The 25,899-nt window shown below is 43.3% G+C and overlaps 1 protein-coding gene across 1 annotated transcript in view; it reads right to left on the reverse strand.

Annotated features, from left to right (window-relative positions):
• Window positions 1–22,671, reverse strand: part of RIGI (RNA sensor RIG-I) — a 32,248-nt gene extending 9,577 nt beyond the window's left edge. The window contains exons 1-12 of the mRNA XM_074953497.1: window positions 22,309–22,671; window positions 18,602–18,736; window positions 14,040–14,218; window positions 12,047–12,197; window positions 11,188–11,319; window positions 10,078–10,185; window positions 7,797–7,950; window positions 6,121–6,379; window positions 5,277–5,439; window positions 3,996–4,097; window positions 1,699–1,856; window positions 79–214 (exon numbers count right to left, since the gene is read on the reverse strand). Of these exons, the coding sequence (XP_074809598.1) occupies window positions 79–214; window positions 1,699–1,856; window positions 3,996–4,097; window positions 5,277–5,439; window positions 6,121–6,379; window positions 7,797–7,950; window positions 10,078–10,185; window positions 11,188–11,319; window positions 12,047–12,197; window positions 14,040–14,218; window positions 18,602–18,736; window positions 22,309–22,414 (1,783 nt within the window). The 5' untranslated portion in view covers window positions 22,415–22,671. The remainder of the gene's footprint in view (window positions 1–78; window positions 215–1,698; window positions 1,857–3,995; window positions 4,098–5,276; window positions 5,440–6,120; window positions 6,380–7,796; window positions 7,951–10,077; window positions 10,186–11,187; window positions 11,320–12,046; window positions 12,198–14,039; window positions 14,219–18,601; window positions 18,737–22,308) is intronic.
• Window positions 22,672–25,899: the final 3,228 nt, after the last annotated feature.

Below are 25,899 nucleotides of genomic sequence, written 5' to 3' on the forward strand. Positions count from 1 at the left end.
GCAAGTTGGACCACCTTAAATAATTCCTCCCCCCCCCAGCTTGGTACTTGCACCTTTCAGAGAGGCTGCATGAAGTACCTTCAAAGTTCACTGTTAACTGTTGATCTATCTCATCAAACCCTCCACTTCTAATGTCATTGAAAAATTCAGTCAAGTAGGCTAACGCATCCTGAGTCCGTGCATCTTCGTTGATGATGAGGGCGTCATTGTATTTCTGTTTAGAGAGAATATATTTTTAACACACTCATTTTTCAGGCCAAATGCTTAATCAGTAAGGGGGAGAGAATTTTACTAAGGGTACATCTACACTACCCGCCAGATCGGCAGGCAGCGATTGAACCAGCAGAGATAGATTTATTGCATCTAGTCTAGGCATGATAAATCGACCCCCGAGCGCTCTCTTGTCGACTCCTGTACTCCAGCACTGCAAGAGGCGCAGGTGGAGTTGATGGGGGAGCGGCAGCAGTCGACTCACCGCAGTGAAGACACCACGGTAAGTCGATCTAAGTACGTCGACTTCAGCTATGTTATTCACATACCTGAAGTTGCGTAACTTAGATCGATTCCCCCCACCCCAGTGTAGACCAGGGCTAAGATAAGCTTCTGCATTTGAAATACTTGTTACTTCTATAGTAGCACATGAAAAAACAGTGACTGCAAGCAGTATCCTCTGAACAGTTCAGTTTTTAGTAAACATCCAGGCCACAGCTCAGATGTGAGGCGCTAAAAATGTGTTTGCTCCTTTCAAACAAGTATAAGTTTACACTCTCCGCTAAAATAGACTGAGAAAAATCCACTAATTTATTTTCCAATTTGAATTTCTGAAGCCTGATTCCAATCTCAAACTGATTACTCAAACCTCTGTTTGAATGTAAGCCAGATAGGAACTGGGGCCCTGATATAGTCACAAATACTGGCCCTGATCATACAGGGTTTACACGCGTTTCAGGGTTGAGTTCAGTGTAGTTACTGAGCTGCTTAAAGTCCAGCAGGGACATAAGCCTTTGTGAGACAAATGCCACTGTTAGTAATCACCCTGTAATTTATATTCTTACGCCTTGAGGGAGGTTTATTTTCAAAATGTTTGAAGTTCTATCCCCCAATGTTCAATTTCTGCAGTATTCTAAAGCCCTTAAACTATTTGATCATTCCACATTACATTTCTTAGAATGTATTCCACCCGTTCGACCCATAGATCTTAATATAACTTTGCAAACTGTTTTGTATGAAAGACAATATACAAAATAAAAGTAACATTTTATAAGAAAGATGACAATTCCCAGTTCCCAGGTGCAACAGGCAATTAGCCACAGGCTGCAGGTTTCCCCAGTGTGCTCCAGTCCTTCACACGTTACACCCTGGAGCACAAAGAATTCAATCAAGACCTTGAATCAGATCCATAGCTGGTGTAAACTGATATAGCTCTTTGGCTTTCGTGGAGCTATTCCAATTTACACTGCTGAGGATCTGGCTCAAGGTCTTTTGCATGCCTTCTGCAGGAAAGCCCGTGGAGCTCTGCCAATCTGTACTGCTGAGAATCTGGCCCATTGCATCATCCCATAATTACTACTAAGATAAGAGCACCCAGAAATCTGGGAACTGTGTAGGGTCCTATTCTACTTCTAATTGGAGGCACCTGCACTGCTGTGAACAGGACTGATCCCTCTCTACATGCAACAGGAGAGGGCACTCACTTACCCGTAAGTGTTCAGTGTAAATAAAAAGAGCTCTGCAAATCCTGCTCTCTTCCTTCTTATCCGGCAGTTGCAACATTCTGCACTTCTTCTGAGTGTCAACGATCCACTGTTCATAGCATTGCGTTCCGAAACGTTTAGTCTTAATGTGGGACAATGTATCTGGTGCAGAAACAGGCATCAACACATCTTATTTAGCAGCTAACTAAAGCAGCCCAAACAAGATACAGGGCACTCTACATAAATATTAAAAGAACATAGAGGTTACATAGTCAAGCACTCAAAAGTTAGGAAATGCCAGAATTTAAACCTTTGCAACATTAGTTCAGCCCCTTTGTGTATGCGCATTATGTCACAGGCTTTAATTACATCACCACATCCTATTTTCTCCATAGGACCCTTGCCTCATTCAGTGCACAGGATGGATAGCGTTCACTGATGGAGGAGCTAGTCAGTATTTAATGTTATCCTCATTGCTCAATGTGTGGTCTGTGTCATAAGGTGGATTTTCCAACCCCCTGAGCAATGCAGTTATACCGACAGAAGTTGCTAAATTAGACAGAGCCTTAATTTCCTCCTGGGTTTTTCTATTGAGCTCATCACTATAGTATCCAAGTGCTTTGCAAACACTTAGTTTAACTTCACAACTCTCCTGTGAGGTGTGGGGATGGTATCCCCATTTTACACGTGGGGAACTGAGTCACATATTAAGTGCACAAATAGCCACGTCTTTTGGTTACCCAATTCAAGGCTACGTCTACACTGGTGCTTTCATCTTCAAAACTTGCGTTGCTCAGGGGTTCAACCCCTGAACGACGAAAGCGTTAACCATGAAAAGCACTGGTGTGGACAATGCTTCATTGGCACAGGAGTGAGGCTCCTGCTGAACAAGCTACCACCCCTTGCTGGGAGTGGCTTTGGCACTGGGAGAGCTCTCTCCCGGCGATGAAAAGAGCAGCTACACCGCACACCTTACAATGGCATGGTTGCAGCGACACAGCCACACTGGTTTAAGGTGCACAGTGTAGACATAGCCCAAGACTCCTAAGACCTGATTTTTCAGAATACTTAGCATTTTGTAGCACTGTCTATTCAGAACAGAGCTCTCCCTGATGTCATTTGCAGCGGTGAGCACTCAGCACTTCTGTAAATCAAACCCCGATGACTCAAGCCGGGCACCCAGGTAAGGAGGAACACACAATTCAAGGCCACGTGTGAAAAGTTTAATTTAAGTTATTTGCCCAGCATCAAACAGGAACTCTGGCAGAGGCAGGCACAGAATCCAATTCTCTAGCGTGGCATTCAACTCTCTCAGCCATGAATCCACCCTCTAGTCCTGCCATCCCCTGCCTCATTCACCACACACCTTCCAAATTCTGCAACAAATGAGTCTGGGGTCCTACAGACAGCAGCCTCCGTCACTACCCCACCCTGGCTCATTCTCTGAGCGTCTCTCTGTGTCATGGTTCCCCCTCTGTAAAATTTATCTTCACAAGGGTCGTCATGATACACTGAAGATTATGCGGTGCTCGTATGTGACGGTAAGTGGGGGACAGAAACATTTAAGATAGGTAATTAGGAAGAGAAGTCCAAGGTAACAGTAGGGAGAAGCAGCACATGAGGTAAAATGTAGGAAGGACAGTGCCATATGACACCTCAAAGGACAAAGAGGCTGAACTTAATTCACACAGGAAGCCAGTGACCGAACTCAAGGAGCAGAAGAGACCATGTGTATGTCAGAGTAGCTGAAGAGGAAGATAAGTTTCAGCTGCAGTTTGAGAGAGGCTGGAGAGGTTGGGGGGAGGGGGAGAAGCACAGAGATAGGAAAAGAAGATGCTGCAATAGTCAAGATGAAATATGCCTAAGGCCTCATTATGTGATCCGTTAGCATAGTCTCGTTTTATATGAAACATCTGGAGAAACACCATATACCAGGACATTTTCTGTAGGAAAAACAAAAAACCACCCCACTGCATTTTAAAGGCAGCTCTGGTATTTTTACTTCAAATTATTTGACAGACTAAACAATCTGGTTTCATGGCATGACAAATGATTGGTGACATTACAAATTAAGACAACTTGAAGGATAAGCAAAAAGCTTGTTTTCCATGTGTAACCTATTTCATCTAAGAGATAGTAGAAAAGAGAAAATGGAAGGAAAAAAAATCTAAAATAAAAAGGGGAAAGGAAGCTTTGAAGGAATGAATGCTGCTGCAATAAGTAAGAGGAGTTCATTGTTGATATAGTCTAAGAATGAATCCCCAGTTCTCTCCCACTGCTCTGCATTCTGTGTAATCTTACCTATTGGGTAAACCTTGCTTGCCAGGGCCTCAGTCTCAGACATCAGGACGGAGATAATGTCCATAAAGTGGTTTTGGGGGCGCTTCCCGACTAGTCTGAAAACTAGAGTCACGAGAAGGAACCATGAAGTGATTAGCAATAGATCACAAACCAAAGCTGATTAACTAAAACATTTCCAGGCCCTCGATCAAACATGAGAAACTGTTACGTGGAGCCTGGACCGAAGAACACTGGGCATGGCCGTTCTTTGCTAACATCTGTTCTGGTTGTGTCTTTGATCCTTGGAAGGGCCAAGTCTGACCTAGATATGCCTTTATCGTCAGAGTTATACATGCACAGAAAGAGAATCCCTAGGTCTACACAGGCAAAATTCTATGGGCAAGATCAGTGCAGAAAGAATGGACTTTCGTCATTTCAGGTTTACTACTCATAATGTACTATTATGTTACTTGACCAATACTACGCTGCAAATACTACCTGCAAAAAGCAAACCTAGGAAATGATGGGGGGAAAACAGAGCCCGTCAGCTCTAGGAAATTCCTATCTAACATCCAGCTAATGTGTTTCAGTCCATTCCTCTTCCTTCATTTCCTTCCATGCAACTCTCAGTAAAGGCTTGGTTACCACACAGTCACACAGCAGCATTTCCTAGGGGCTTGACTAGGAGCTTCTTGGGAGCACAGTGCAGTCACACGGCCCTACAGGGAGCATTGGGAGACATTTGGTCTCAGGAAAGCACACCACTTCCTAAAAGGCTTGGGCATGAAGAGGCAGAGCACCCATGGCATACAGATCGCTCCCTGGCATGCGGCTGGTCAGATCCATGGGTCAGGTCTATGAGGGACACGGATCCACAGTCCAGCCACCTTTGGGGAGTAAGACTTCTCTGCCCTAGCACTCGGAGGAGCACACGGACTGCCATTCTATCTAGCCCTCCCTCAGGCCATGTACACTGGGGACAGCTCCTTTTGTGCTCTCCCTCTGCCCGCTCTTAGCGACCACCCAGGAGGCAGACAGGATTGTGTCTTGGAATTTAACAGTCATGCTTCCGTACAAATGAGCCATCCCAGGCAATATTGATTAACACTTTTTTTTTGGTTTGTTTGTTTTTTTAAAGTGTGGGCTTAGTTACATTGAAGTTAACAGGACTCAAGCACATGCTGCTTAATTTGGAGCATTTGATTGAAGTGCTGTCCTGAATGGGGATGCAGTTAAGTTTGTTCTCAGACACTAGACTAACCCAGGACCTTAGCAGTGATACACTCCTACTGAAACATTTACATTTTTTGGGCCTGTATACAATCTCCTCCAGTTCCTGTGTGTTCTCTCTGATGGTAGATAGGACTTGTATGTCGAGGCAGGCGCAGAGGGTACAGATGTATTCTTTCGTCTCCTCGAGGGTCTTGGCACTGCCCACGCCGACAGAGGCTGTTAAGCCAACAATCTGAGCACATTCACATACAAAATTAGTTACATGCATGTCATTAAAAAGAAGCAGCCAGTAACATGACAGTCCCCTGACTGATCTTCCTCGTTAGTAAAGAGAAGGCAGAGGTGGGAGAAATCAAGAACACTGGCATTGATATTCTGAATAAAAAGCTAGCAAGATCCACTACATTCTGTTCTCCTCCATCCCCAACATTCTTCTCAAGATCCAGAGGTTCTTGCCAGTCTTGAACCAGTGCTAGGAGAAACTTCAATTCTGGCTCATTCATAGTCAATTTTGCTTCTAAAGACAACACGGAGCCTAATGTACTTTTAGAGGCTATAAAATATTAAGTCACAATTGAATCATTGTGGCCCAAATCCTGTGCTTCTGTCCTGGAGGAGGAAATCAAGGGTTATATTTTGTAATATGGGCTTTCCTCCCATGAGCCCTTCATCAGAATACAGTCTGAGTTAAAAAGATTAGGTCTCATCTTGCTAACTAAAAGGAGACAGCTGTTGGGAAAGTGGCTGAGCCAGAAGCCTCCGAGTGAAACACAGGGTTAACATTTGAAGCAAGGTGGGGTTTGTAGGAAAAATGGATAAAGATCAAAAGCATAGCTAACATAACCTCAGCTGGCAGTCCTGGTTCAACTGTATCATGTTTTTCAAATGCTCCCACCCCTAGGTTGGGCCTTACCTGAGGCAGCTGTTTCGCAGCGGAGTCAAATTTAAGGTTCAAGTAGCTGGTCATTAACACATTATAGGGGTGATTCCCAATGGTGTTGTGGCACTCATCAAATATAATCAAAGTGAAAATGGCAAGGGAAGAAATGGTTCCGTCTTTGAGGCTATTCACAAGGATCTGAGGTGTCAAGACAATGATATCATTCCCTTCAATAATGCTTGCTGAAGAGACATCCCCAGCCGTTTCCCCAGAAATCCCTGCAACTTTGTACCTGGGAGAGAAAAGACATGTGTTGTGACATTAATACGGTGACAAGTATCAGGGAGTAGCTGTGTTAGTCTGTATCCACAAAAACAAGGAGTCCGGTGGCACCTTAAAGACTAACAGATTTATTTGAGCATAAGATTTCGTGGGTAAAAACCCCACTTCTTCAGATGCATGGAGTGAAAATTACAGATGCAGACATAAATATATGACACATGAAGAGAAGGGAATTACCTCAAAGTGGAGAATGCGTGCTGACAGGGCCAATTCGATTAGGGTAGATGTAGTCTACTCCCAATAATAGATGAGGAGGTGTCAATTCAAGAGGCAAAGCTGCTTTTGTAATGAGCCAGCCACTCCCAGTCCCTATTCAAGCCCAAATTAATGGTGTTAAATTTGCAAATGAATTTTAGTTCTGCTGTTTCTCTTTGAAGTCTGTTTCTGAAGTTTTTTTGTTCAAGTATAGCTACTTTCAAATCTGTTATCGGTAACTCCCTTCTCTTCATGTGTCAGTATATTTATGTCTGCAACTGTAATTTTCACTCCATGCATCTGAAGTGGGGTTTTTACCCACGAAAGCTTATGCTCAAATAAATCTTAGTCTTTAAGGTGCCACTGGACTCCTTGTTGTTAATACAAAGTATGTTCACATTCATACACCTATAGAGCAGGAAAAGCCAGAAGATAGGGCAAGATCTCCTAGGGGATCAAGCAAGGTAGTGATATTTGATAAGATAGATGCACTCAGGCCCAAAATCTTCAATTGTGAGTGCCTTAAGTTAGATACCCAGGGTCTGAAAGCCCATTAAGGTCAATTAGAGTCTATTGATTCCTATGGGCTTTGGGTCAGGCCTCTAAATAGGTGACCACATTTTCAGAGGTCCTGAGCACCTGCAACTCCCCCAACTGAAACATGTTTGGTTTAGGACAGTGGATTTTTTAATCAGCATCATCCAACCAACCACCATTCTTTGCTCATGAAGTGGATTGTATTCAGAAAACCTATCCCACCCCCTATGTATCTGAAAGCCAAAGATCTAGGCTATAAGGAAAGAAAGAGAAAACACTTCCTGAACTTAGTACTGAGAAGCTTACCTGCTGATGCATGTCAATTAGCTCCTTTAAACCTAAATGAAAGTTATACATCCATACAAGGGCTCTATACTGATGCCCGTAAGTAGCTGCTTTTCAGAGGCAGGCTTCAATTACACCTCAAAGTCAGTTTGGTCACTTTTTGATGGGATGTATTTTCATCTTCTGAGTTTGGGCCACATTTTTTACCAGAACTGTATTGAGAGACACAGTCCTGAAATGGTGTAACAAAAAATTTAGGATCTTGAGGATGTAAAGGAACCTATGGTTTCTATGGTTTGGAACTCTGAAGTAAAGAAACCTGAAGACTACATGTGTGGACTTGTACCTACCTGGTTCTTTCAAAGTGTTGCGTGAAGACTTTTTTCTGTTGTTCATATACTGGAACTTTAGTTGCTAGAAAGACAATCTTCCCTTTCTGGTCCTTGGGCATGTTTTGGAAATGATTGTCACAAATCAGAAGTGCCACAAAGGTTTTCCCAGATCCTTTTAAACATCAAGCATGAAAACAAAGAATTAGTAACAAAAAGCTGGAATATTCCCTCCCCACAAGTGCAGCTGTAACAATTTAAGGCTCCTTGTGGGCAAACCCATGTTCTTACATTAAGCTCACTGCAGGAATGGAGATTAGAATGGAGTTGGGAATCCAGGATACTTAGCATCACTCTCTATTTCGTGATCTTGGTACTGAAAACTACTTATCTACCATATATGATGACAGTCCTTTGACAAAAAGCAATGGATTAAGGGGAGAATGATAACTCTCATTCAGAGGGTACTGGCTTTATTTGTTTAAAGGGATGCAAATTCCCTACCAGTTTTGTGCTCTTCTGTTTCACAAACCCTGATTGTTTCATTTCACTTCAGTTTCTTATGGCTTTGCTATGATTGCTACTGATAAACAAGGAAGCATTCTAAATAACGTTATGGATACCTTCTTAAGAATTACCTCCCACAACTGTGTTTTGAGTTAACTCCCCAATGCATGAAAAGCTTGTTTCTCTAGAGCAGTGCTTGTGTCAAAACAAAACTTTAAAATAAAATTAAAAAAGGAGAGAGAAGGGAGGAAACAAAAAGTAAAATCCAGAGATGTTCCTCATCAGATTACAGCTGTTTCAGGTCCACTAAATTTTGCTTGTTGTTTTCCCAACTTTTCCTTTAAGCCAGAATATCAACCTTTTTGTAACTACTTTGTGTACTGCTGCATACATAGTTTATTTTAGGAATACAAAAAGTGTCACTATATATGGGAATTAGTGCACAAAGACCACACAAATACTTCCTGACACAAGGGCCTCTATGCTACCCTATCCATGCTGCATTAACTCTTATGTGCCCCACACAGCTCCAACGTTCTCTATTCCCCCCTCCCCTCCCTTGAAGCCCACTTCTTCTCCTTAAGCCATGTATTGCTGCACTCCTCCCATATGACCCTCACTCACTCACGCTTACACCACTCCCAGTGCACAGTCTGGCTTGCTCCAGGGTCCTCCTTTGTCTTCCCACAGCTTTCCCCCCACCCCCCACTGCATTCTTTTTTAAAACAGTTACATGAGCAGAGATACGTGGGAGGGACATCATGATTCTTCAGGATTGTGGGTGTATGTGAGGTGGGGGGTCCAGTCCCTCAGCCAGACTTGTGCTAGATTATAGGAGGTTCACAACAGGGAGAACCTGATCTGGGCTTGTCAATGTGAGTCTTTCCATTGACTTCAATCAGCTTTGGATCAGGTCACTGCTGCATAATCGGCTGCCACGGTATCTTCATCTGCAAGTCTCCCCACACAGTCCTACTCACCCTTCCCATAAACCTTAGTTTCTCCCTCCACAGCCCCTCTTCCAGCCAAAGCCTCTGTGAAGAATGAAGTTGGTGATTCAGGCTGGCAGCATCTCAGGGAAGTAGCCAGTGAAAGTTGACTGCCCAGTCAGCTACTCTTTGCAGAAGGGGAATAGCTGTTTTATGGTTAAAGTTTAACATTGACCTGTTCCTGAGCTGACATGAAAATGTCCCTGAGGTCCGGAGTTTGTAGAGACTGCAGCTCTTTACTTAGACGGAAAATCTCCAGCAGAGTCTTGAGATACATTCTAAGGTCTCAATTTTAAACCTTTTCTCTGTGAAAGTTAGCAAATGTTGTACCATACAAACATTATGGAAAATGTAACTGGCCCATGAAGGGCTAGTTTGGAAATTTCAGAGGGAACATTCAAACATCAAAGTGCAAAAGAGAGGGATTTTAGTTCTGCTGTAAATGCCATAGACTTTAAGGTCAGAAGGGACCATCATGAGCACCTATTTTGACGTCCTGCATGTTGCAGGCCACAGAACCTCACCCACTGTCTCTGCATGACCATAACTAGTGAGTCCTCAGGGCTCCTCTATAATCACTGTGGATTAAAAACTTAATGGGTAGTTTGCTTTTAAATAAAAGGCTGATGGGAGAATGTGACAAATCTTTGTCCTAAACAGACAAAGTTGTGGTGTCCGTTCCCCATCCTCCAGACTTTCTTCACCCCTGCCCCTGACTTAGCCATCCCCTCTCACACCACACAGCAAAATAAAGAGAGCACTTCTCAACACAAAAACCTCAACACTGGGTATAGACGTGTTCTTACCAGTAGGAGCACATATGATTGTATTTTTCCCACTGACAGCAGGCCGGGCAAGCTCAATCTGATAACTTCTAGGCTTCTTTGGTCCATAAGTAGGTTGTTGAGAAACTTCTAGAACATAAATAAGCAAAGCTCAATATAGGCTGTGGTGAAGAACATGATCCATTATATAAAACGGATACACTAATGCTTTGGTTAGAATACATTATCTCCTATATATGGTTATGATCTAAAATTACATGAGTAGCACCCTTGAGGGAAAAGATTTTATAACCGACCATGTACCAGACTGGAACTTTAAGTGGTTTGTGTGTTACAAGCTGGCATTTTGTAAAGCCTGTTTGTTCTCCCTCAGATGAACTCATTTCAAACTCTTTGCTGGCAGAGCCAACACTGATCTTATCTTGACCCACCTTTTCACGCCAGGAAGCATAGCACCTGATAAAAAATGTCTGACCGTGTCTCCCCAAAACAGATTGCATGAACACAACGTACAGTTGGAATAGGTCTTCTTTTAATCTCTTTCTGGTCTACCGACTCCTACACCTTTCAATGTTCTCTTTAATCCAGGGGCTCCCAGCCTTTAAAAACCGAAGAGCTGCTCTGTCAGAGTTACTAGTTATTGTTTTGTGACCAACAGCTAGTGATAACACAAATCAACATTTGTCAAAACAGTTAAGAAAACAAGCAGTATTTTAGGGCTCCCTTAGCTTTGTTCCAGTCAGGGCACAGATCGATATGCTAATGTTTATCGAAATTACCAGTTAAGCCATGTGGTGACTTACTCAAATCAGAGGGGAGCCCTGGATTGAGTTCCACTATTTTAACCCCTTCATAAGGGTGCTCCTCTGAAACACCAGATTTCCAGTAAGTGTATATGGTAAACAAGGGGCAGCATATGATGCATGTCATGCCCAAGGCATTGGGCATTTTTAGCAGCAAACAGTGAAGTTAAACAATTAAACCAGGAAGTAGGAAACTCAATGCAGAAGGCTCTATTTTCTACAATTATCTTCTTTTGAGCCATTTTAAGGACACCACACACAGATTTTAAAAGTGCGAAAGATTGCACAGTTCTAATGTTTAGAAGAGTGTTAAGCTGCTGAATATTACCTGAAGGAGAACACGGACTTTCACTGAAATTGTGAACTTCTGCTTCTTCGGAATACTGTATATTTATGTCCAAGGCACTACTGTTCCCATTCTGGTCCTCCATCATCTCAACATCCATCTCTTTATCGTTATCTGAACAACAGCAAGGCAAGCTCTTAGCCATCTTTTCCACTTTAAATGTCATACGTTTGACAGGTCAGGAAAGTGGTTCTCCCACAATGCTGAATCTTATTGGGAAAGAAAGTTGTTTACTGGCAGTGGAGGAGGTCAGACTAGATGATCATGATGGTCCCTTCTGGCCTTAATGTCTATGAGGTAAAAATAAAATGCCTTGTCCAGACTGGGCTCAAGGTAGACAAATGACTATGTGGAGACCCATGATTTTAGAAGTGCCACACACTCATAAAAGTGCAGCCTATTCAACCTCCTCTTCCTCCTTGTACCAGTCCACAATTTATTTCTGACTAGTTCTGAGGGCATATGCTAAATATTCCTTGCTCCCCCTATATTTTGCGTTTTGGAGCAGTTCTCTCATAGAACTATCATTAATTTAGCTGTAACCAAAAAAAAAAAAAATTACAAGGTTGTTTACCAGAACACATTTTTTAACCGAGTCAATTAAAAAAGAAAAGAAAAGAAAAGAGAAAAGAAAAGAAAAGAAAAGAGAAAAGAAAAGAAAAGAGAAAAGAAGAGAAAAGAAAAGAAAAGAAAAGAAAAGAAAAGAAAAGAGAAAAGAAAAGAAAAAGGAATCAAGCTCAGTGTCCCTTTAAGGTAATCTCATCTTGCTGAAGACGATTCATGTCAGGTACAACAGCAGAACCTTAAGCACAGAATATGGTAAAAATAATTTTCATATTACCTTCTTTCATATTCCACAGTTTGCTCGTTGGGTCATATCCTGCTCGTTCTAGAGCTAGATGAAAGGTTTTGGGCCAGTTTTCCTTGTCTGACCTAGAAAGGCATTCAATGAGCTTTACTGCACCAGCCATTCTGCCTTTCAGTTCTCTGACCTGCGTAATGCACAAGCAAAGTTTGTGACTGCTTCCAAAATATCAAAAAGTGTGCCATTCAAAAGAAAACCATTGTTGAGCCTTTACAGGGGAAAGCTCTTTAAAGTTCTGTTGTGCAGCTACATAACTACAGGATCAGAACTGTGGTGTGCTCTACAAACATCTAAGCACGTGCCTAGCTTTACACGCACAAACAGCCCCACTGCACTCCACTGGACTACTTGCAGCTGTATAGTTATGTATGTGCTTAGGTGTTTGCAGGATGGAGGTCTAGGACAGCTTTCTGTTCCTCAGTTCCACAGTCTGTAAAGAGGGGATAGTAATTACCATAGCAGGCCCAACTGAAGCTGTAATTTTGAATTGTCTAGCAAAGTGATACTCTAACTTAATCTGCTTTAAGAGCTTCATTTTTCTCTCTTAAATAGCATTACTACAACACATCTGTATCCCACTAAAGGTCTATATCAGCTTTGTGACTCTCTGCTCTATCCTTTCAGCCACATTAATACACCCACACACACACTGAAGAGGAGTGACAGAATGGCTCCCCGTTCTCGAGAGCTCTTTGGGAAGAGAAGCTTCTCTAGTGCGTAAGGGTTTGCAGGACTGGGCCCTTATCTAGAAACAAGTACATTTAATATTAACCAAAATCCACACATTAGAAATTACAACTTGCATTTCAAACCCTTTTATCCACTGATGGGAACATGAACAATCCTGTAAGATCCATTTTCATAACTCTTAAGGTGGTCTAGATTGACAGAAAAAGGCATAGCAAATTGGTTTCCTATTTTACATACAGTATATATTTTTCATTTAAAATGCTATGATTCAATCTTGTGCTGATAAAAGTGGGCAACTGATAGCACTGGCTACAGCCAGTTATCCTGCAGATAAATAAATGTTTTGTGACCTGATGCAACAGTCAGGTCCCACTTGCAGTCATATCTATGGACACATCACTGTCTATTTTTCTAATCAGAAGGAAATAGAAACAGGAACATGTGGTTTCTATCTGGGCTGTCAATTAATTGCAGTTAATTAAAGCGATTAACTCAAAACAAATTAACTTGATTAAAAAAATTAAGTGTGATTAATTGCCATTTTAATGGCACTGTTAAACAGAATACCAATTTAAATTAAAAAAATTCAAAAATATTTATATGTTTTCTACATTTTCAAATATATTGATTTCAATTACAACACAATACAAAGCCTACAGTGAAATGGTGGTCAAAGCAGGATAAGGCATACAAATGTTTTGCCTGTCAGTCACGTAAATACCTTGCAATGCCAGCTACAGTAGTGCCATGAGAATGCCTGTTCCCAGATTCAGGTGACATTGTAAATAAGAAGTGGGCAGTATTATCTCCCATAAACATAAACAATTGGCTGAACAAGGAGGAGGACTGAGTGAACTTGTAGACTCAAGTTTTACATTGAGTGCAGTTATATAAAAAACAAAAATAAAAATTCTACATTTGTAAGTTGTACTTTCACAATAAAGAGATTGAGTTACAGTACTTGTATGAGGTGAATTGAAAAACCACTTTCTTTTGTTCATCTTTACAGTGCAAACATTTGTAATAAAAATATAAAGTGACCACTGTACACTTTGTATTGTGTTGTAACTGAAACCAATGTATCTGAAAATTTAGAAAACATCCATAAATATTTATAATAAAAAAGTTATATTATTGTTTAACAATTTAATTTTTTTAATCGTTTGACATCCCTAGTTTCTATATTATACAAACATATCTGAAGCCACAGCCAGGGCTACACAATCATAGAACTGTAAACTCTGCAAATCAAGTTGCAATTTTGATTTTGAAATGATACCTGCAGAATCTCTTCACATTCTCGGTCTATGAGACAAGTGTTTAAGAAAGGAATTATCTGTTCTGCATCAATTTCTCTCATCGTAGCTTCTATACGTTTCAGCAGCTGTCGATGTACTTCCAGGCTTTCAAGTTTTTGGAAATCCCAGTTTTCAATTGCTTCTCTCAGACCAGTGTAACCTTCAAGACAAAAGGGATGGGGCAAATTACACCAGCAAACACCGCTTTTAATTAAAACAGATATTTTGACCCAGGACTGTCTAAGAGCTACTGGGTGAACTGTAAACACATTTTGAAAAGGGGGTTGGGTTACCCTTACTGCTCCATTAAAAAAAAAAAAAACACCCCCCAGAAAAGGCACCCTCTGTTAAAGTAGTTTTAGGACTGCAAAGTCAAGCAAGAAAAATTAGGAAATACCAAAATTAATACTGCCTGTACAACCTTAACTCAACCCCCTGGTATGTATACAGTCCGATGCCGTCTTATTTTCCCCCACAGGACCTGGGCCTCGCTCAGGATGTTCTGCCATCGCCACAGCTCCTATCGCTGCTCATGCCCCTCTCCCATCCAACTTCTGCTACGGCCCCTCTCTTCTCCTTGTTTCTAGCCTCTTCCCCATCTTCTGCCCTTCCTCCCTGCGTCTCTCTCCCCCCATACGTTCCTCACTCCTCTGCATTCACATCAAGCGGCTTCCTCTTTCCCCTCAGAGCACAGGAGAGAGTATCCCTGCTCTTAGTGCTGGTACCCAGTGCCACAACTGATCCTGGTGGCAAGGAAGAGTAATTATGGGGAAAGTCTTCAGTCCAGGTATCTCTGGGAACAAGCCTGCTCAATTGCTCTGGAATGTGCGTGGTCCCTCCTCACAGTCTGCATGTAAGCGGGGGAATGGTCCCGCTATTGTGGGGAACTTTCCTGGCTTCTGCACTACCCCGGTGAAGTGGGCTAGCGAAAGGATCTGAGTCCTCGCTCCCACTTCCTTTACCCAGAGGCCTCCCTGCCCTTGAGGGCTCCCTTTCCCCTCTCCTGTCTGAGAGAGTCCTTGTAACCCCAACAAGGCTGGGCCCAGGATTCCTGGGTGGCTCGACCCCCAACCCTGCTGTGGTCACCTAGGACAGGAGCCAGGGTGTCCCCACTCTGGGGTACTCTCTCCGCACTGGGCACTTCCCGGACCCACTGATCATTTTATTCAATTTAAAGCAAACGCAAGTTGTTTAATTAACAATTAATTTAAAAAAAAAATGAATAAGGAAAAATGGGAAAGGTTAAAAGGAAATCACCACCCTGCTCTGTGGCAGGGAACATTACAAACAAACAGTGTCTCTGGAACATCAGGGCACTTCAGTCAGTTCCTTGTAGGTCCCATGCCTCCTTCTCAGGCCCTGGCTGTGCTGCAGGGATGCTGCGGGTTGGACACTTGCAATGGTGGTGGCCACACGCCTCTGGGCTTTGGGTGGTGGGACCCTTCTTCCCAGCGTCAGCCCCCCATCGGGTTAAGATCCCCCTCCCAGTCTGGCCTGCCAGGACCCTTGGCTGGGGGTGTCTTTCTGCGCTGGGCCCTTTGCCCAAGTGCCCCCTTGGCTGGCCCCAGTTGCTCACCACACCTGGTTCTGTGGCTGCAGCTCTGCTCCCAGCACAGGGATCTGCTCTCTCCCTGGGCTGTGTCTCCGGCTCAGGTTGCAACCCTGGACAAGTCTGCTCTGTGGGCTGCTTCTGTAACTCTGCTCCCAGCTCTGACCTGCTTCGTGGGCTGCTTTTCTAGCCCCTCTGGTTGGCACAGCTCTGCTCCCCAGCTCTGCTCAGGCCCCTGCTCTCTCTTTAGCTCAGCCCCACTCTGTCTGACCCTGGCAATTCCAGCTCACATGAAGGACGGGACCCCCCCCCCGCCCCGGCCTCCTGACTCACTGATTAGCCTGCCCGCCCTGTCAATCAGGCTGACCTGGAGCATTGGCCTCTCCGCATTGTTCATGGGGGCTATCAGTCTCAGGCTCCTGATTCCCCATCGACTCTTCCCCTTTTAGTACTGGGAGCTAGCCAACCAAAACACCCCCACTGAATGTTAGTAAGGGGGCAACAATCCCCTTACATGCAGATAGGAACTGAGAGAGAACGGAACATGCTCCACGCAGGCTGAATGTTCAGAGAATTGGACTGCCAAATTCTAACAAGCCTCTACTGGGCATGTGCAAACAGATTTTTCAAAGGTTTATAAACTTGTCCAAATTTGGGAGGTTTTTCCTGGGAACAGCCAAAGGTCCACTGCAGACACCAGACAGATCCCCTGCCAAACGTCAAGTCCCTGTTGCAAAGCATAGGGGAGCTAGAGCTTCTCAATTAAATGGTCATTTTTTAGTCCGAGACTCAAAACCATCAATATGTTTTACAGACCAACACAGGAACAGAGAGAATGAACTCATGAGCCAATGTTTATCCTCCAATATAGACGATCTGAAAGCACATGCTGTGAAAAGTGTTTCCTTTAATCATTTATATGCTTGTAGCTTTCCAGTTTCACTAGATGTCCCCATATTCTTGTATTAAGGCTGAGATTTTTTAAAGGAGGCATATGCACATAACTCCCATCCAAATTCAATAGGATTTGGGTGCCTAACTCCCTTAGGCACTTTCAAAAATCCCAGCCCAGGGGTCTGGCCAAAAAGGCCACTAAAGTCAACAGAAAGACTCCCATTGATATGAATGGGTTTTAAAATCAGGCCTTATGAGAATTATGAATGCCCAATTCAATTCTTTATGCCTTTCTTTATTTTGCATACCTTTGCTACAGCCTCTTGTTCATCTTCTCTTGAATCTAAATATCCCCAGTCTTTCCACACTCTCCTCTTATGCAGTTTCCCCAGGCCTCAAATCACTTTCACTGTCAATCTCTGAACCCGTTCTATTTCTGAAGATATCAGACAAGATCTGAACACATTGTTATACATACAGACATACTGATTTATACAGTGGCAATGTAGATTTAATGGTATTTTTTAATCCCAGATGGGCTGTGGAATAGTCTTCCAGGGGAAAGGGTAGAAGCCTCATTGCTTGAAACTGCTTAAGTCAGAATATTTACATACACAGAGTAGGCAACAATCCTGCTTTAGGAAAACCTAGTGGGGCCTTTTCAATCTCTAACTTCTATGGAAGTCCTCCAGCAAAAATTGAAAGTGCAATGTGGGGCTCTCTGTATAGACTATACAGAAGTCGCAAAGAGCATACATATTTTTGGCAGTTCACTTAGTTGCCTGTGCAAACAATTAAATTACCTTCATGCCAGCTTAACAATTACATTTTAGGTGGAATTACTGATCTCCAAAAATCAAACAGGACGGTTGCATGCAAGCTAACTTAAAGTACATTATATATTTATGAGTTAATCAAGAGTTACATCATATTAATATCAGAGGAGCTCTCCTCTCTCAGGTCAGAGGGTTTTAAATGCTACCTTATAGCAAACCTCTGGTCCTTCCCCCTACACACAACAGCTGGTGTTTATATCAGAGCATTTAGAGACCATTTGAAAATAAGTTCTTCAAGGCAGGGATCTGTTCCTTATTTGGCACAAACGCATCCATTATATAGCATTGTATACACCTCAGTGCTATGGAAATGAAATACAATGCTGATAAATTAAAAGAAGAGTGTTACATGTAAACTTTCATTTTAGATTTTGTAAACAATATTACTCTTTATAGGTAAATCCATCAAAGGGAGAAGGGAAACGTCTATGTATTTATTTTGTGCCTGACCATTTGAGTGTGGCCTTTACTCTGAAAAAAGACTAACAATGTTGGGGTTCCCCATTTATTATGTCTCATGGATCAAATTTCCTCAGTTCACAAGTAAAAAGATTTTTTCCTACTGACAATATTTGCGAACAGTCTGGGATACGAAAATCATGTATTCTTTCTAGAGCTATTCTCCTAAGTTTTATAAAAAAAAAAACAAACAACACACACCACCACGACCACCACAAGCTTCTACCGACCAAAACAAGATGCCACTAAAAGCAGATTGCCCAGATCCTCGTAATATAAACTTCTTGCTTTGATCAGCACAGAAAACAATAATGACTTTTAAGTTGTCCTAATTAGGCTTTTGAGGAACTGGTGCAGCTCATACCTCTCAGAGTTACTGTCTCAGGCTGTCTGCAGATGTCACTGCATCAGTTACATGGTTCACATTTCGCAGGTTCTCTTTGCAACCCTAAGGGCTAGAGATCTAATATTTGGGTTTTTGTTGGCTGGCTTTTTTGAGTTAAAAAAAGCGAAGATTCTGGGACACAGAATGGTACAGGTGTATGCACATGCACATGTCCTATCTCACCAAGCTGCCATGAGCCAGCCCAATTTAACCTCTGCTCTCAATCTCCAAGCTGACCCATCGAGCTACAAGATGGATCGGTGGAGAAGCTTGTACTGCTACGACTTGACCCATGGAACTAAAAAGGCGTTCACTTTCCAGGGTGGTCAATCCAGCACCTTTCACAAGCAATAAATTCACACACACGACATGAAAAAGGAGGGGAAATGAAAACCGTCAGCTCTACCAACGAAAACAAACCTGCTGCATTCAGTGCATCTAGAAATCCCCGAAACCATCCTTCTGATTCGAGCTGCAGTAGAGAGTCAACGAAGAGTGCCGCAGCAGCAGTCCGCCCCTCCTTCTGTTCTTTGGTCTGAATTCTCTCTTTGGCATCTAGCGTGAAATCAGATACGAATAAGTCAAAATTGTAGATCTGGTGTGTGGACAGCCGTGGGGTCTGCACCTGGTGCAGAATGCTGCAGGTGCTCAAATATTTCCTGGGTATATTTACACGATGGGTATCTGCTTTATACTGCACTTCCAGAGGCGAGGAGAGGAAGCATATACATTTTACGAGTGGGAAACAATCTCTGGAGATGCACAAATTAAACCCAAATTCACACTGCAAGTTCTTGGTTGAAATTGAGAAAGCTGCCAAGGGGGATTTGGTCACACAAGTCTCACTGAAATTAATGCAAGCCTTGGGGAATCCAAGCCTGCGAGGCACTGTGTTACCCCTGCTAGGGTGACCAGACAGCAAATGTGAAAAATCGGGACAGGAGGTGGGGGGCCTAAATAGGAGCCTATATAAGGAAAAGGCCCCAAAATCCAGACTGTCCCTATTAAATCGGGACATCTGGTCAGCCTACTCCCTGCCTCCAGCAAGAGGGAGTCTGTCTTGGGGTAGCTGGGTGTCAGCTCTCTGGTACCACCAGCCTTTCAGCCACCCAAGCCCTGTCCTCTAGGCTATGCCAACCAACTTCAGTTTGTAGGTTAATAGGTGCACCCTAATCCCTGAGGCCCTTTCAATCATTTCCATGTGATATCCAGCCCGATGCTGGCTAGTCCCTGATATCCCAGATCCTCTGCCCTCAAATGTACACAGTACCCCAATTTACCAGTTTTATCTTAAACTGCTACTCCTGCAAACCACACAGCACTTGTGAGCACTTATAATAAAACAAAAGTAGGTTGAAGAAACAGTAAAGATTTCACGGATATCTGATAGACCTGAGTGTGATGGCAACAAATGATTATGATAGAAAACAAAAGTAATAAAATGTGAACCTGAGTCTAACAAAGGAAGTCCCCCCCCCGCCCCACCCCCACAACCCTCCAAAGTTCCATCTTTTGCAAAACTGGCTGGTTTCTTAAAAACCAGGAACCAAATGTTGAGGAAAGCACCCCTGCGCTCCAAAGGTTCCGCCCCCCTCAGTGAATGGATGCAGAGTGCTTCTCCCTCCTGTGTTATCAGTATAACACCTTTATGTTTCTTTCCACAGACAGTGAACCCATCTTGTTGTAAAGTTCCCTTTTTACCTTTAACTGGTTTCAATTGTTTGCATTTGCCTCTGATAGTTTCCATTCAAAGTCTTCAGACTTGTCTAAACTTCAAATGCAGAAGGTACACCGCTGTAGCCCTTCAGCGTAGGCACTCCTATGCCAATGCGATGGGGTTCTCCCATCAATGAAGGTAATCCACTTCCCTGAAAGGCCATAGCTAAATCGACGGAAGAATTGTTCCGTTGACCTAAAGTTGTCTACACAGGGATTTCGGTTGACTTAACTACGCTGCTCGGGGTGTGAACTTTTCACACTCCTCAATGACGTAGTTATGCCAACCTAATTTTTTAGTGTAGACCAGGCCTTAGTATTGCACAAGGCTAAACTGAGCCTTGCATTGCCTCACTAGCTGAACAGTGCAGGGTGACACTTCCCCTCTTGCCTGAAAGGGCCACCACTGACACACATTATCCCCTGGTGACTAATTTCTACTCCATGTCCATAAAGCATACATTCAATATAAATATTCCTTAAATACAACCCATATATACACAAAGACCATGTATTCTGAAAGTTAGAGCTTTCTGTAGATACCTTACTTGTTACTCTTTATGGATAAATACACGTGTTTGGTGTAATGAGTTTGTCAGGTCTGAGGCAAGAGTTGTTTGCAAAGAACAGGGGACCCCGTTGCCAAGGAGTCGGTCACTGAGTGGTGTGGCTAAATCTGCTAACTGGCTTTGAAAAAATCACACGCCTTGCATTTCATATGATTTGTAAGGCACCTACCATATTTTGGGGCATTAGATGAATACTTTTCTGTTAATCCCAAAGCTGTGTTTTGAGAGGAGTACCACCACATTAACCCATTTGCCGCTGTCATCTGCCAAAGTCTACGTGCACCAGCAAAAAGCGGCAGCATTCCTTAATGCATGGTTTCAGAGTAACTGCCGTGTTAGTCTGTATTCGCAAAAAGAAAAGGAGTACTTGTGGCACCTTAGAGACTAGCCAGTTTATTTGAGCATAAGCTTTCGTGAGCTACAGCTCACTTCATCGGATGCATACTGTGGAAAGTGTAGAAGATCTTTTTATATACACACAAAGCATGAAAAAATACCTCCTCCCACCCCACTCTCCTGCTGGTAATAGCTTATCTAAAGTGATCACTCTCCTTACAATGTGTATGATAATCAAGGTGGGCCATTTCCAGCACAAATCCAGGGTTTAACAAGAACGTCGGGGGGGGGGGGGTAGGAAAAAACAAGGGGAAATAGGTTACCTTGCATAATGACTTAGCCATTCCCAGTCTCTATTTAAGCCTAAATTAATTGTATCCAATTTGCAAATGAATTCCAATTCAACAGTTTCTCGCTGGAGTCTGGATTTGAAGTTTTTTTGTGGTAATATAGCAACTTTCATGTCTGTAATCGCGTGACCAGAGAGAGATTGAAGTGTTCTCTGACTGGTTCATGAATAGTGAGCTGTAGCTCACGAAAGCTTATGCTCAAATAAATTGGTTAGTCTCTAAGGTGCCACAAGTACTCCTTCTCTTTTTGCTTAATGCATGGGTGTTCCATCATCACCATCATCATCTATTTGTATTGCGGAAGCACGTTGGAGCACCAGTAATGGACTCATTGTGCTAGGTGCTATAGAGAAAACATCAAGGTAGTCCCTACCCAAAAGCAGGAACTGGCACTTCAAACTCGTACATGAGGCAGCAATGAATGTTCATTTCCCCAGATACACAGTGCCAGGTACAGACAGAGCAACCAAGCACCTAAATATAAAGACTCAGCCCAGAGTACAGTATGTCATATACAAAGCTCAAAAATTTCAGAACGGAAACTTCCTCTTCCTTGCAGTCCCCTCACTATATGCATTAAGCTACCATCAGTTTACCAAGGGAAACGGTATTCTCTCCGTCTCCTGCTTCCTTTCTCCCATTTGAATCCTAGACCTATGGTCAATACAGCACAGAAAGAATTAAAGTCCTGACCCTGCGTCCATTCAGGTCAATGGCAAAGCTCCTAATGACTTCAGCAGTGGGTGCTAAGTGAGGAAAACTAAAGCTATATCGTAATTCAAGCATTTTAGGAGCAGGGTACAGCGGAGGTTAATTAGTAGAGAGTTGCAGGGTACAGCGGAGGTTAATTATCTTAACAGATTAAAGGGACAAACCATCAACTCTCGCTGTACTTGGCCGAAAACATTTTGAAAAACCAATACTCAATAGAAATATCTTCATTAGACAGGATGCAATTAAAGAGGAGACAGAATGGGCAAACAGAAGTGGTGAGAGGGGAGAAGAGAACAGAAATCCCCACTAAGTGGCAAAACTGTCACCCACCACTTGCTCTCCAGGAGAGAAGCATTCATGAGAGGGGCAGGGATGGCGAGCCAGGGATGTCCTGGCCAAAGCATGCCCAGAGCCCCCACCCACAGCAAGCCCAGCATCTCACCATCAGAGAGCCATTCCTTCATGTTGCCCAGCACATAGGCAGGATTCAGTGTCTTCTCAATGTACTGCCGGTAGCACCGCAGGCCTGCTTTCTGCTCCGCAGTCATCTGTGCTCCAGCTTACTGAACTAGTTGAACTCCTGTAGAACTAGTTCCCAGCTTTCCTTTTCATCCTTTGCCCTGGCTTCACGCCTGCCAAGGAGAGAAAAACCCTTCGGCACAACGCGCCCTGTGGCTGCAGCAGGCGGATGGAGGTGCCCCCTGCTCTGGGCTGCAGGCTGAAATCAGGGAAGGCAAGTTCCCCCTGACCTTTCCAAGAGGAGGGGGACAGCCTCGGCGCAAGCTCACCACTGACGGAGACGTACTGAAAGTCAGCTGACTCAGAGGGAAGAGGAAAAACGTCCAAGCTACCGGGGGAGGAGGAGAAAAGAAACTAAGCAGAGCAGCAGAAAGGAAACTGAAACTTAGACCAAAAGCACAGGCAGAGGGAAGGAGCTAGATGCCGCCAATCAGGCTGCCAGGATAACCATCGATGAAGGACAGCAGTAGATGCATCAAGCCACAGCATGGCAGCTAAGGAGACTGCTTTCCACAAGTGCCTGCCCTTCAAAAGGGGGCACACATACCCTGCCACACGTGTCTGACAAGAATAGCCAGCACTGTTATAACTAACCTGAACAAGTTTTGGGAGGGATATTAAACCTCATGCTTCGGGATTTAAACCAGTCTCAAACTATATGGGGGGGGGGAAGAGATTATCCCACATCTGCCTACTGCAAAGTGTGCATCTAAAGCATCTGTTAGTGAGAGGATACTGAACTAGCCGGACTTCAGGTCCGGTCTAGTATGACTCTTCCTGTGTTTCTAAATCCATTAAAGACACAACAAATCCTCCAAATTCAGCAAGACCACAAGCTCCTTTAAGCACCTTCATGTTCCTCCTACCAAATGGAAACTGTCTATTAACATATTCAAAGGGCAGAATAATCAACCCAGCAAGAAAACTCAAAACCAAAGCAGGTCATCCCACCCATCCCCTTCCTCCAAAGACTCACATGGATGTTTAAGTCAGGAGTTTATATATAGACTAGCACATAATGTGCCTTATCTGATTTTACTGTCTTGTGGTAATGGTGCCTTTGGGTAACTCTGACCATTGTAACACACAGTACTTGGTAGACTGGTGGATTTTTCCCCCCGGGAACCTTATAGAGAAGACATAATATTTTACAGCACAGTTTATGTAGAATAAAAAAATAAAATAAACGAACTAAACACACACAACCACATTTGGGCTAGGCCATTACCTTAGTAAATTCAAATCTTAGCAGCACATTTATCTATATGACTTACCAGCAATACTTATCCCATCCAAAAAAGAAGTTTCAAGAAGGTAGTCTTTGATTTCATTTTGTATGAAATTTCTTCCAGAGGTGCAATCTGGAGTGATTCCCCCACCCCACCCCTTTAACCCTGTATCCAAAGTAAATCACTTCATGTTAATTTGCTGCTGAAAGAATCCCTACCTCAGATAGGGGTCTGGCAGCACATGTGCTCACTCACACAGTATAAAAGTGGTCAAGGGCAGTCAAAAGGAGTACTTGTGGCATTTTAGAGACTAACCAATTTATTTGAGCATAAGCTTTCATGAGCTACAGCTCACTCACGAAAGCTTATGCTCAAATAAATTGGTTAGTCTCTAAGGTGCCACAAGTACTCCTTTTCTTTTTGCGAATACAGACTAACACGGCTGTGACTGAAACCTGTCAAGGGCAGTCAGTCATTTACTGTTTGCCAAAGGTGCTATCATCAGGGAGACTGCTTTTGAAGGAAGTAGAAGCTGGATGTAGACGAGGGCTAAGATACAGTGCCACAAGGTGTCGGAAAAGAGAGTGGACAAGGAAAACTACAAAAATGTAGGTTTCAGAGTAGCAGCTTTTTGTTAGTCTGTATCCACAAAAAGAAAAAAAAAAGAGTTCTTGTGGCACCTTAGAGACTAACAAATTTATTTGAGCACAAGCTTTTGTGAGCTACAGCTCACTTCATCGGATGCATGCAGTGGAAAAATACAGAGGGGAGATTTACATACACAGAGAACATGAAACAATGGGTGTTACCATACACACTGTAACAAGAGTGATCAGGTAAGGTGAGCTATTACCAGCAGGAGAAAAAAACCTTTTGTAGTGATCATCAAACTGCTGGAAATGGCTCACCTTGAGTATCACTACAAAAGGTTTTTCCTGCCCTTCCCCGCTCTCCTGCTGGTAATAGCTCAACTTACCTGTAAAAAGAAAAAAGAAAAGGAGTACTTGTGGCACCTTAGAGACTAACCAGTTTATTTGAGCATGAGCTTTCGTGAGCTACAGCTCACTTCATTGGATGCATAAGTACTCCTTTTCTTTTTTCTTTTTACGAATACAGACTAACACGGCTGTTACTCTGAAACCTGTCAACTTACCTGATCACTCTTATTACAGGGTGTATGGTAACACCCATTGTTTCATGTTCTCTGTGTATATAAATCTCCCCACTGTATTTTCCACTGCATGCATCCGATGAAGTGAGCTGTAGCTCATAAAAGCTTATGTTCAAATCAATTTGTTAGTCTCTAAGGTACCATTAAGTACTCCTTTTCTTTTTACAAAAGTGTAGTTGTTTCAGACATGCTGCAGTTTAAGTAATGTAAGAAAAAGCATTGTAACAGGGTTTACTCACCACTGTGCACTTCCTCATGGCCAGGCATAGCATCACAATATCCTTGTGGGGTAGCAGCCCTTGTCACTAGTCACTCTGGGGCTGTGGTGGTTTCTTTCAGATAATTCATCCCTCCAGCCAGGGCACAGTCTTCAGCCCATTCCTTCCAGGGTCAGCTATCCAAACTAAAGTTCAAAACTACCTTAACAGACATGAAAAGCACCCACCCTCTCCACAGCTCTTCTTCAGTGGAGTCACATTCAGCCTGCAGCCCCCTCACTGGGCTCAGCTACCCTTGCACACCACTTCCTTGGGGCTGGTAGGGAAATCCAGTCCCAACCTCCATTCTGGGTTACAGCCTAGGGCCCTGTACTGCACAGCTACATCAAATCCTCTACCCATAGTGCAGCTTTCCCTACGCCATTTCCTTCCTCACCTCTTTACTTCCCTTATAGGTCTCTCAATCTGTCCCCAGGTCATTTCGGGTGCCTCCCTGCTCACTCAAGACCCTGCAGGCACCTTCTGACTCCCTACATTTTCTTGCCTCCAGCCCTTCCTCAGCTGGGCCCACTCAGCGGTTAAACCTGGAATCACCTAATTTCTCTCAGGTGGGGCCCATTCTGTAATCAGGGCTGGCTTAGTCAGGGGCTCTCTATTATCATCTCAGAGCTCTGGATGATCACTGAGTGCTAATCTCTCTCTCCATATATACATGACTTTTATTGTCAGACTCTGGCTCTCTTATACCAATCACTGTGACTGACTTCTTCTCATGATATTATCTGGATTCTTCTCATGATATTGAGCCAGCCAATGGTGCCAGGCTGCATTCCATGAGCTGAGGATCTGGCCCATTGTTCTCATGTTGGGCCAGATTCTGTGTTTTTTGACAGGTG

Source organism: Natator depressus, chromosome 5 (assembly GCF_965152275.1).
Source record: "Natator depressus isolate rNatDep1 chromosome 5, rNatDep2.hap1, whole genome shotgun sequence".
Lineage (NCBI taxonomy): Eukaryota > Metazoa > Chordata > Testudines > Cheloniidae > Natator > Natator depressus.